Genomic DNA, 12315 nt, shown 5'->3' with positions numbered 1-12315 from the left:
ATATTTTTTTCCTTGAGTTTCTTATATATTCTAGTTATTAATCCCTTGTCAGATGGATAGCTTGCGAATAGTTCTCCCATTATGTAGGTTGTTTCTTCACTGTTTCTTTTGCTGGGCAGAAGCTTTTTAACTTCATGTAATCTCATTTAAGATCTATCATTTCTTAAATCACTGTCTCCAAAGCACCAAGCCTGGCAATCGTTCATAAAGTGATTTCAAACATTTAATGTATAAACATAACAGTAACTGTAAACGGTGGGACACAAAACCATTTACCTGATTATCCCAATATGCGGAGAAAATAAATCTGCATAGAAGAAAAGAGAAATACACTAATTAAGAAGGGAAAATATCTTTTTTTTTTTTTTTACAAAACTAAATGGAAACGTAATAAACTAATGCAAACGGTAACCTGTGGAGGAGTACGAAGACTCTTCTAAGAAAAGTCTATTTACTTTAAAATCTGGTTATCATTTCTGAAACATTATACTGTATTATCTATTCAAAAACATTAAATGTTTAGAGGGCAGACAATACACTAAAACATTAATAGTGATTATCCCGGAAGGGTGGGAGTCAGGTTTTGTTTTCTGCTTCTGTACTTTTACGACCAGAAAAAGGATGCACTTTTTGGAAAAGATGTTCGGCGACCTCGGAGGACACCGTCTCTGTGGAGTCGGGAAGGAGGAGGGCCGGGATGCGAAGACAACGCTTTGCAGGTGATCGGATGGATTTGTTCCCACATGGGAGAGAACAGAGCACAGCATGTTTGTGTACTACTAGGAGGGAAACAAGAAAAAAGCAGAGCATAGAAACGCAAGCACAGGATGGTGGTGGCCAAGAGGCGCCTGCCCCCAGTGACCACACTTCCGCGGCCAGTGCGAGAGGCGAGGGAGCTCCAGCTCTGCCTGCAAGGTCTCGGAAGTACGCGGCGGAGAGGACGAAAAACGGAGGGCCAGTCTGTTGCGGCTGTGGTGGAGCCGAGAAACCAGGAAGAAGAGGCTCACCTTCCACTCGGCGACCGTAACCGCCGCAGCGGAAGGCGAGCGTAGACATAAGTAGCAGCGGCCCCCCAAATCTCGCCCCTTGTCTTGGCGGAAGCGGGAGCCGGAAAGACGCGCGCCGCAGGGGCGGGACTGGAGAGAGGCCCCGCGCTGATCTCGCGAGAGCGTTAGAGGGCGGAAGCGCTATTCGAGCAGGATGAGGTTCGTGGTTGCGTTGGTCCTCCTGAGCGTTGCAGCGGCTGGTAAGACCCTCCATCCCGCATCCCACTCTTGCCCCCAGATTCCCCATTCTCACCTCGGCAGGTAACTTCTAGGCTTGCTTCTTCCCTGCCCGACCCACCTCTCCGCTCGCCATCATCTCCCGCCCCACCCCCCAATCCCCATTCCCCAGCTGCTCCCGATGTCTTCCAGCTCTGAGGAGTTCCTTCTTCCGGCCTGCCCTTCTCTGGTGCTAACTCCTTTTTCTGTTTTAGGAGCCGCGCAGCTCTCGGAAACCGCAAGTGTCAAGAAAGAAGAAGCTGGAGTTCGGCCTTCTACAGAAAACGTCTCCACTTACCCCACCTCGAGCCAACGGCCTGGAGGCTCTACCAAGTCGGATCCGGAGCCGCACACTTCAGTAGATAGCCCTAGCAGGTCGGATTCGGAGCCGCAGACTTCAAAAGACAGCCCTAGCAAGTCGGGTGCGGAGGCGCAGACCCCAGAAGACAACCCCAACAAGTCGGATGCGGAGGCAAAGACCCAAAAAGACAGCTCTAGCAAGTCAGGTTCGGAGGCTCAGATCACAAAAGACAGCTCCAGCAAGTCGGGTGCGGAGGCAAAGACCCAAAAAGACAGCCCTAGCAAGTCGGGTTCGGAGGCGCAGACCACAAAAGACAGCACTAGCAAGTCGGGTTCGGAGGCGCAGACCACAAAAGACAGCACTAGCAAATCGGGTTCGGAGGCGCAGACCACAAAAGACAGCACTAGCAAATCGGGTTCGGAGGCGCAGACCACAAAAGACGTCCCTAATAAGTCGGGTGCCGACGGCTCCAGCAAGTCGGGTACGGAGGATCAGATCCCAAAAGACGTCACTAACAAGTCAGGTGCGGAGAAGCAGACTCCAAAAGACGCCTCTAACAAGTCCGGTGCAGAGGAGCAGGGCCCAATAGACGGGCCTAGCAAGTCAGGTGCGGAGGAGCAGACCCCAAAAGACGGCCCTAGCAAGGTGGTTCCAGAGCAGCCTTCCAGGAAAGACCATTCCAAGCCCATCTCCAACCCTTCTGATAACAAGGAGCTCCCCAAGGCTGACACAAACCAGTTAGCTGACAAAGGGAAGCTTTCTCCTCATGCTTTCAAAACCGAACCTGGGGAGGACACTGACCTCATTTCTTCCCCACAGGAGGAAGTTAAGTCTTCAGAGCCTACTGAGGGTGTGGAGCCCAAAGAGGCTGAAGATGATGATACAGAACCCGAGGAGGGCTCACCGCCCAAAGAAGAGAAAGAAAAGATGTCCGGTTCTGCCTCCAGTGAAAACCGTGAAGGGACACTTTTGGATTCCAGGGGTAGCGAGAAGGAGGACCTTTATAGAGAGAGTTCTGGAAATGCCAGCGCGGAAAGCAGCCACTTCTTTGCATATCTGGTGACTGCAGCCATTCTTGTGGCAGTCCTCTATATCGCTCATCACAACAAGCGGAAGGTAGGTCTAGAGCGGCTTTCGGGAGGGGAGTGGGGTTTTCAGCACCCTGGAAGCTTGGGTTTGGGTGGGTATCCTATCACTGGATGCCCGTGAGCACTGAGGACTTTAAAACAAACTTCAGTTTTTTTCCTCGGGCCCCATTAGGCCTTTTTACTCTTGTTTTGTGAATCGTGTTTTCATCCTGTGATCTGTTTACTTTGAGTGTCCTCTGCTACTGCATTAGGAGCCAAGTTAGGCCATTATTAGGATCTGACCTGACGTGGAATCTCCTCCCATAACTTTGCACTTGGGCCCTTCACAGCCTCAGAGGACCTGAGTACTTGACAGTTAAAGCACGTACCTTCCATCCTATTTCCATTCTTGAGACGACATATCATTTCTAGTTTCCTTTCCCAAGATTCTCTCTTCCATCAGTGGCACAAAGAGTAGTTTCAATTACTCCATCTTCGATACCAGCAGCAAGGAGCCCAGGGACTTCTGCAATTAATAATAATTAGAAGAAAGCCCAGAAATTGCACAGACACGTACACCTGTTACTTTTTTAGCAGGGTTTGGTTTGTTTATTAGCAACCACTCTAATGACAAAATGATTGCATTTCATATTGTGCCCCCAAAATTTAGAAGCTAGTTTCTGTAACCTGCTTAAAATTGGAGAGTCCATTTCTGGCTATGAGGCCTGTGGCTAGAAAGAATAGAGGGGAAGACCTTTAGTAAAAATGTGCAGTCCTGGCTGGATGCAGTGGCTCATGCCTGTAATCCCAGCACTTTGGGAGGCTGAGGTGGGAGGATTGCTTGAGCCCAGGAGTTTGAGACCAGCCTGGCCAACATAGCAAGACCTCATCTCTACATACAATAAAAAAAAAAATTAGCAAGATGTGGTGGTGGATATGTGTGGGCCCAGCTAGTCTGGAGGCTGAAGTGGGAGGATGGCTTGACTGTGGGAGGTCGAGGCTTCAGTGAGCCATGATCACGCCATTGCACTCCAGCCTGGGTGACAGAGTGAGACCTTGCCTCAAAGAAAAAAAAGTGCATTTCTTATTCTATGTCCAAGTGTCCATTATGCAGGGTAACCTTGGTCATGAAATGAGAGTGATAGAGAGTATAGTTGATGTTGCAGTGTGGGGTGAAAGAGTACATTTGTAGATAGGAAATTCTGATTATGATTATTTTCAAAGGAATGTCCTATTGTAGATATCTCTAGGAAGGAGTTGATAGATCTTTGACTTGTGTACCTTTGAATGAATCATACAGACTTCCTCCTACACGCTAGAACTCAGACAGCATTCTATGTATTTCCTGTTAAGCAATACAAAAGATTCTGATGTAATTAGGCTCTGTCTCTCTTAAACTGGTTATAGTTTAAATAGACCTCTGTGAGTATACTGCTCTTTCTGCAGTCAGGGTCATTAACAAATATGCTACCAGGTGACTGCCTCTGATTTCAGAGACTGAACTATGTCATTATCTGTTAATCATTTTCTTTTTCTTTTCCTCAGATCATTGCTTTTGTCCTGGAAGGAAAAAGATCTAAAGTCACCCGGCGGCCAAAGGCCAGTGACTACCAACGTTTGGACCAGAAGGTAAGGAAGGAGGAGCCAGGTCCACAGGAGGGATAGTTAACGTTAGATGGACCCAGTAGTGGGCTTGCGTTTGCCATGGCAGCAGTGGCTGATTCTGGGGGTGCTGTTGCTGTTGCATTCGCCCTTTTTAGACAACAAACTAGAAACATCTAGATACACATATCTCTGACGTTAGAGCTAGAAGAGACCTTCGAATACTCTACAGCAGCTCCCTCCCTTGACAGATGAGGAAATAGGCCCACACAGAAACACTCATTTTTTTTTTCCACTAAGTTTCTACTGCAAGTTAGTGGCAAAATCAGGACCTGATAGCAACTCCCTGGTCTCCCAGTCCTGAGCTTTCTGCATTCTACCAGCGCTCCATAAACTTTAATAGGCATTTGAATCACCTTGGGGAATTTTGATAAAAAGCATTGTCTGATTCATTAGATGTGGGGTGGAGCCTATATTTCTACATTCTTTTTTTTTTTGGAGACAGAGTTTCGCTCTTGTTGCCTAGGCTGGAGTACAGTGGTGCAATCTCGGCTCACTGCAACCTCTGCTTCCTGGGTTCAAGCTATTCTCCTGCCTCAGCCTCCCAAGTAGCTAGGATTACAAGTGCCACCACCACGCCCAGCTAATTTTGTATTTTTGGTAGAGATGGGGTTTCTCCATGTTGGTCAGGCTGATCTCGAACTCCCAACCTCAGGTGATCCACCCGCCTCAACCTCCCAAAGTGCTGGGATTACAGGCATGAGCCACCATGCCCAGCCTATGTCTACATTCTTAGGAAGTTCTCAGGTGAAACCAAATGCCACTGGATCCACACTTTATGTGGTAAAGCGCTAGACTACGCTCCCTGGAAACACAAGCCCAGAAGCACATAGGCCTCCAACTCCCCACATCAGCCTGGCTTAAGCACTGTGGGCTGGAGTTCCTGAGTACAGCCAATCGATTCCTCTGTCAGAGAGATAAGCCCTCCTTCCACCCCTATTGGGGGAACCCGCTCCCAGTATTTCAACGTAGGTTCTTTCTATTTTTCCTAAGTGTCAGCTGGTCTGAGAAATAAAGAGAAAGAGTACAAAGAGAGGAATTTTACAGCTGGGCCTCCGGGGGTGACATAATATATTGGCAGGACTGTGATGTCCCCGAGCTGCAAAACCAGCAAGTTTTTATTAGGAATTTCAGAAGAGGAGGAGGTGTATGAACAGGGAGTAGGTCACATAGATCACATGCCTCAAAGGGCAATAAAGATCACAAGGCAAAGGGCAAAATCAGAATTACTGATAAGGTTCTGTGTTCAGCTATGCACATATTGTCTTGATAAACATCTGAAACAACAGGAAACAGAGTTCGAGAGCAGAGAACAGCTCTGACCTCAAGTTTACTGGGGTGGGATTTTTTTCCCTACCCTAATAAGCCTGAGGGTACTGCAGGAGACCAGGGCATATTTCAGTCCTTATCTCAACTGCGTAAGACAGACACTCCCAGAGCGGCCGTTTATAGACCTCCCTCCAGAAATGCAGTTCTTTTCCTAGGGTCTTAATATTTAATATTCCTTGCTAGGAGAAGAATTGAGCAATATCTCTCCTACTTGCACATCCGTTTATAGGCTCTCTGCAAGAAGAAAAATATGTCTCTATTCTGCCCAACCCCACAGGCAGTCAGACCTTATGGTTGCCTTCCCTTGTTCCCTGAAAATTGCTGTTGTTCTGTTCTTTTTCAAGGTGCACTGATTTCATATTGTTAAAACACCCATGTTTTACAATCAGATTTCATATTGTGCAAATATACACATTTTACAATCAATTTGTACAGTTAACGCAATCATCACAGGGTCCTGAAGTGACGTACATCCTCAGCTTACAAAGATAACAGGATTAAGAGATTAAAGTAAGACAGGCATAATAAATTATAAGAGTATTACTAGGGAAGCAATAAATGTCCATGAAATCTTCACAATTTATGTTCCTCTGCTGTGGCTCCAGCCGGTCCCTCCGTTTGGGGTCCCTGACTTCCCTCAACACACCCCATGGCAGCAGAGCTGAGCAAGGGTCTCTCTAAAGACAACCTGTCTAAGTAGGAAGTACACTCTTGTACTCTACTGCGTTGCTATCAGCGTGCACCGTTCCTTCTGCTTTCAGCATAACAACAAGCAGGACATTGGCAAAGAACCATTGGTGGCCCAACTATGAATTGTTCCCAGACTTCCTGCAGGGAACATGATTCTCTTGTACAACTCAATATTAGCTACAGAACGAGCCACTGAGCTCAGAACATCTTTGCTAACTAGTCCAGTAAGCCAGATTTACAATTTAGCTTTGGACTACTACCTTTTCAGATAATTGACTTTAAGGATTTCCCCTTTTTATGATATTTGTTTGTTTGTTTTTGAGACAGAGTCTCACTCTGTTGTCCAGGCTGGAGTGCAGTGGCTCAATCTTGGCTCACTGCAACCTCCACCACCCAGGTTCAAGCAATTCTCCTGCCTCAGCCTCCCGAGTAGCTGGGATTACGAGCACCCACCAGCACGCCCAGCTAATTTTTAGATTTTTAGTAGAGACGGGGTTTCACCCTTTTGGCCAGGATGGTCTTGAACTCCTGACCTCAAGTGATCCACCCACCTCAGCCTCCCAGAGTGCTGGGATTATAGGCATGAGCCACCATGCCCAGCTTATGATTTTTTAAAAAATACACATGTGGCTAGGCACAGTGGTTCACGTCTGTAATCCCAACAGTTTGGGAGGCCGAGGCAGGCAGATCACCTGAGGTCAGGAGTTCGAGATCAGTCTGGCCAACGTGGTGAAACTCCATCTCTACTAAAAATACAAAAATTAGCTGGGCGTGGTAATTCCAGCTACTACTGAGGAGGCCAAGGTGGGGGAATCGCTTGAACTTCGGAGGCAGAGGTTGCAGTGAGCCAAAATCATGCCACTGCACTCCAGCCTGGGCAACAGAGCAAGACTCCATCTCAAAAACAAAACAAAAACAAAAATAAAAAACACATGTAAATAATTCACAATACAGAACAGTATGAAGCAGAAGCCAGGATTCCTATCTCTCCAAGTGTATATCTTTCTAGTGTTATGTTTCATTTCAAACTTTAAAAATCATTTTGTGTGCTATTTTAATTAATTGCTGTGTCTTTGATGGTGGGTCAGTATGTCTTAATTCTGAATGTGTTCCCTGCACCTCCTAAAAGATCTTTTTTTTCTCCCCAAAGTCATAACAGAATGGTATATTCCTCTGGAAAAAGATGAACGTCACCAATGGATTGTGCTGCTCTCGTTTCAGCTTTGAATTTTTTGTCCTTGAGAACCTTGTCCTCCCTGCTGATTTGTTTCTAAATCAAAAGAAATGAAGAAAAAAGTACTGTGACCTAAGAGACACCCTCCTCTAGGATTTAGTGGCAAGTCTGGGCTGGCAGAGGTAGGGGGTTGCTTTGGGGTTTGCACCTGCACTTTGGTGACATCGTTCTTCTGTGTTCCCTTTATTTATGCTGGTGGCTTCCATCCATTCCTCCTCTGAGTGTGAGTGGAGGGCCATGTGGAAACATGGCTGTGACCAAAGGGATATCCCAGTCTGGGCAGGTTGCGCTGCTGACCACCCTCCCTGGGGCCCGGGCTCTGTAGGAAAGTTGGCCCTTGACTGTGGCATTGCACTCTGTACTGTTTCTCTCTGCAGACCTAGGGGAAAACTGCAGGTAGAAGTGCTTTTCTACTAAGGCCTCTTGGGCGGGGATGTGCCCTACAGAAGACATAGAAGATGGGGAAATGCTGATGGGCAAAGAGCTACTTTGAATATATAATTCTCTTCAAAGACTTCAGCAGCAAACCAAAACCGCAGGTTAAAAAAAAAATGCTTTTCTGGGTGCAAGTCTAACCTGTCTAGCATGAGATCTTCTTGATTTTCTGATTATTTTATGTAACTTGAAACAAAGTGAATCAGCTTCCACTTGGTTGTGCCGAGCATAAAACAGAACTTGGGCTTCCTGGCAGTGAGGCCACTGTCCCATCACAGATTTTTAAAATAAATATGATTTGAAGTAGTATGATCTTTCACACAATCATACTCAGTAGGAACTTTTTGAAATAGGGCAAGTTCATGTTTCATGCGAGAAAACATGAAGGAGGGTTTTGGTTTTGGTCTGCAGTTTTCCCAAAGGGCTTTTATGAGATACATTTCCCACAAAGTCCATTTGGCCTTTGTTGCCTACAACAGACAAAATAGACTTAGATTTATTAATAGAAACTAACCATACTCTCTGCCCATTTTTATCTCATTGTATTTAGTGGTCCTTTAATCTGATATAAGATGCCAAGGGTATTTGATAAAAATTATTCTTCCATGCCGTGTCAGGAGTTAATGCAAATGAAGAGATTCCGTGCGTTCCCCTGGGATAAGTGAGGTTAGTGTCTTAGACCGCATTATTGTTTGAAGGTTTATCTCTTCTAGTCATGCTCTTCCACATTGTAGACAGCCTAAAGAGAGTTGTTTTTGAGCTGATCTCAGGGAAGTACAAATAACTTGGGAGATGAGGGACAAAAGATGATTCTGTGCTGTCAAGGCAGTAAGTCTGAAGAAAGGGCCATGCTGCTTATATTATCTTCCACCTTGCTTAAAACAGCCCATAGCTTTGAGTTGATATTTTCATTCTTGGCAGGTAGCCTACTTTATGGAGGTAAGGAATGAAGACCTACCCTTGGGTCATTCTCTGTACTGATGCAGCAGTCTTCTAATACTTTGCACCAACCTGAGGAATCTTCTTTTAGGCTCCTCTAGCACCCCCTAAGACTGTGGCTATTGCACTTCTCTCTCCCTGCCTGCCTCCCTTATCCCTGCCTTTCCCCTCCTCATGTTTTCTGATTGTACCCATCTATACCAGCTCCTTTCCTTCCACCTTCGTATGCACCTGGATTTTTCTGTTCCCCACTGTCCTATTTGTTATTCATCCTGCTACTCAACTTCTCTAGCATGTTGCTTCCCTTAAGTTGCCATTCATTCTCTTCATGACTTTTACCAACTCATTTCGGTCTCTGTCTGTCAACTATGCTTTGCTGAAGGTTACCAGTTATCAGATTACCAAATCCATGGCTTTTTCTCAAAGCTTAGTCTTGTCCTTGATAGAACTGGACACTATTGACCATTAAAATGGAAATTCCCCTTTCTTGATGTCTCTGACAAATGGTCCTTTGCCTTATCTTGTGCTGGTGGGGAAGAGGCCCTCAAAGCCAGGCCTTTCTATTCCTTTGACTGTCTCCTCAGCCATTCACATCCATTCTTTATCCTTGGAGTGATTGATTCCCAAGTCTTTGTCTTGGCTTAGTACCTAAAGAACCCAGTGCTACTGGTATCGAAGAGTTCAGCTTGGTTGTCACGGAAAGGAATTTCTCTCTCCTGCCCATCAGCCTGCCCCTTCCAACTGTCCAGGTCAGTCTTCAGTCACCTGAATTCCTAACTGCAGACTTTTGCCCTTTTTCTCTCTCATCACCAAAGTCCTATCCGTTTTTTAAAAAATAAAAGATCCTTAGCTACAGTCTTTTCATTTTCCTTGCTTCTCTTGTTGCCCGCCTCCAGCCCGTTTTACTTCTCTTGCGTTTTGTTTTTTCAGATCCACATTTACTGGGTTTCCTGTGCAGCTTCTTGGAAAGAAGTTCAATCTTGGAAAGACTGATCTTTCCAAAATATTTACCCTGGTCTGAAGCTTTGGTCTGAACTTCTCGAGGCTTAGAGAACCCAGTTACAGACCTTTTGGGGTTCAAGATGCCATAGATTGACACCCTCCTGCCTGTCTTTCTCTGCATCCCAACCTGGCCAAGGTCCCTCCTGTGGGGTACCCATCTGTGCCTTTATTCTGGCTGTGCCCTCCACTTTCTGGCTTCCCATGGTTCTTTGGTTAGGTTTCTCTTCCTTCTCTTCTTTCTCCTGCCTTCCCCAATCTGCCTGTTTCTTCAGGGCCCAGCTCGTTTCCTCGTACACCTTCCTCACTACCCCACCCCACGTTGTCGACTCCTTCCCTCAGCCCCACTAGCTCTTCATCATGCCACTCCTTTCAGAACTTCAACAAACCAGGGCAGTCAGGAACTGAAGTCTTTCTGGTCTCCCCAAGCAAACTAAGCTCTTGAGGGACAGCCCTTGGCAATGCTTTCCTGTCTGCTGAGCATGGTGACGTTCCTTAGGACTTCCAGAGTTCAGTTCCTTCTGGCAGATATGTTTTCTTTCTCCATGCCATATGGATGTGACTCAAATGTGGAGTCCCACAGCTTTTCCTGGCTACCACTTGCTGTGACCTTATACATGTTGGGTTTTGCTCTTGAAGAGGAGAGCAGGAAGAAAGGTCGGTTTCAGAAACCAAGAGGGATGGCAGTGGACGAGTATATTTTGTCACAGAGTCCACAGAGCTGAGCTTTTGAGCAGACTCTGAGAAGTATCATTGTGTTGAAAGAATACAACAGGATTTAAGTTTTTCTTTAGAAATTGCACTGAAGAAAGGCAGGGCGTGGTGGCTCACCTCTGTAATCCCAGCACTTTGGGAGGCCGAGGTGGGCGGATCACGACGTCAAGAGATCGAGACCATCCTGGCCAACATGGTGAAATCCCGTCTCTAATAAAAATACAAAAATTAGCCGGGCGTGGTGGCGTGCACCTGTAGTCCCAGCTACTAGGGAGACTGAAGCAGGAGAATTGCTTGAATCCGGGAGCTGGAGGTTGCAGTGAGCCGAGATTACGCCACTACACTTCAGCCTGCCAATAGAGCGAGACTCCATCTCAAAAAGAAAAAAAAAGCACTGAAGAAAATACCACACATCAAAGGAAAACTTATTTTCTGCATGGTGTCTTTTCAAAGATAGAATATTTGAAGCATGTTTCCTGGAGATTGTGTGGATGAGGGTGAGCTGGCTGAGGCATCGTTCAAGCTGGGGGTAGGTGTATAAGAAGCACGTGCAGCCACAAGAGGCACCTCCTATAGTCAGCTAAGGGCTTCCCTTTTTGCTCCCAGCTTTTGGGTGAAGGGTGATTTCTGTTAGACAAATCTGTGCTTCAGTCATAGATGTTAATAGAGGAAGCAGTTTTCCTGCTGCAGATTCCTGAATAGAGTTGCTGAAAGAGTCTACTTCCGGACTCAGGGGAAGTCGAAGGCCAGTCTGTGTAGAAAGGCTGAGGCAACGGGGAAAGACTTGACAGCTAGTTACATATGCTCTGACATGGTACCCCCATGATGGCTTCCAGTGACACATGTGCTGATAGAATTCTAAATCTCTGGAATTTACCTGCTGTTTAATTCTATGGCCCTTGACTGTACAGGGTAACCTGATGCCAGATGCTGTGGGCGTGATGAGAACTAGAGAACTTGCAGTGTGGAGGAAGCTGTGTGAGGTACCAGACCCTGTGCTTCTGCAGGCCATTTCCTGAAAACCCCGGTTAGAAAGGTTGGGTTTAGTGTGACTTGCTTGAGCAAGAGTCCTTGGGAGAGATTTTGAGGTTTAATTTAATGGTATCTCCAGAGCTAACAGTGACTCAATTCAGCTAGTTCTGCAAGTCAGATGTAAACTTAGAGTCTCCTTTGTGAAGGGTTTGGGTCTGAGCTGTATAGTATGTCAGTCGGTAAGCCAGCCCTTCACCCTCTGATAGACATTCCTTTAATTCACCAGACTTCATGTTCAATACATTATTAATAGTTGAAATTGTTTCTCTTCTTTTGTATTTTCCCAGTTAATAGATGGCTACTGTTTCCACAATGTTTTATATTTTCAGCTTTTTGTAACTTAACTATAATTACTTAATTTTATTTTTTTAAAGCTTGTTGTGGTCTAATGAGAAGTATTTTTCAGTGCATAATGTTTTTCCGAGCTTCTGTTAATGCCATCCCAATGTAGTTTTGTTGAACAGAAACCAAAATAAATTTCAAAATGTTAAAGCAATGGATTTAATACATTTATTTATTTTATTTTATTTTATTTTTGAGACAGAGTCTTGCTCTGTCACCAGGCTGGAGTGCAGTGGTGCGATCTTGGCTCACTGCAACCTCCGCCTCCCAGGTTCAAGCGATTCTCCTGCCTCAGCCTCCCAAGTAGCT

At 45.8% G+C, this 12315-nt stretch overlaps 1 protein-coding gene across 7 annotated transcripts; it reads left to right on the top strand.

Moving 5' to 3' along the window:
• The first annotated feature begins 284 nt into the window (after window positions 1-284).
• TGOLN2 (trans-golgi network protein 2) lies at window positions 285-12160 on the top strand. Of its 7 annotated transcripts, XM_011963924.1 has the most exons (6): window positions 285-1246; window positions 1478-1595; window positions 1638-2208; window positions 2383-2679; window positions 4176-4259; window positions 7462-12160. In XM_011963924.1, exons 1-6 carry the CDS (start codon window positions 1201-1203, stop codon window positions 7465-7467), a joined length of 1122 nt encoding a protein of 373 aa, XP_011819314.1. In that variant the 5' UTR covers window positions 285-1200; the 3' UTR covers window positions 7468-12160. The 7 variants fall into 7 exon arrangements, with proteins under 7 accessions (XP_011819314.1, XP_011819304.1, XP_011819297.1 ...); XM_011963914.1 differs by having other exon boundaries at window positions 1638-2679; XM_011963907.1 differs by having other exon boundaries at window positions 1638-2679; window positions 7441-12160.
• Window positions 12161-12315: the final 155 nt, after the last annotated feature.

Source organism: Colobus angolensis, unplaced genomic scaffold (assembly GCF_000951035.1).
Source record: "Colobus angolensis palliatus isolate OR3802 unplaced genomic scaffold, Cang.pa_1.0 Scaffold118, whole genome shotgun sequence".
Taxonomy (NCBI): domain Eukaryota; kingdom Metazoa; phylum Chordata; class Mammalia; order Primates; family Cercopithecidae; genus Colobus; species Colobus angolensis.
The sequence above is the reverse complement of the archived record's forward strand: the minus strand, read 5'-3'. Positions and strand labels throughout refer to the sequence as shown.

Excerpts from the sequence above, each read along its gene's own strand:
- TGOLN2 (XM_011963878.1), top strand. The coding sequence starts at position 1,201 with ATGAGGTTCGTGGTTGCGTTGGTCCTCCTGAGCGTTGCAGCGGCTG. Across the intron at positions 1,596-1,637 it reads CGGCCTGGAGGCTCTACCAA|GTCGGATTCGGAGCCGCAGA; the intron begins GTCGGATCCGGA and ends TAGCCCTAGCAG. Across the intron at positions 2,680-4,175 it reads CTCATCACAACAAGCGGAAG|ATCATTGCTTTTGTCCTGGA; the intron begins GTAGGTCTAGAG and ends TCTTTTCCTCAG.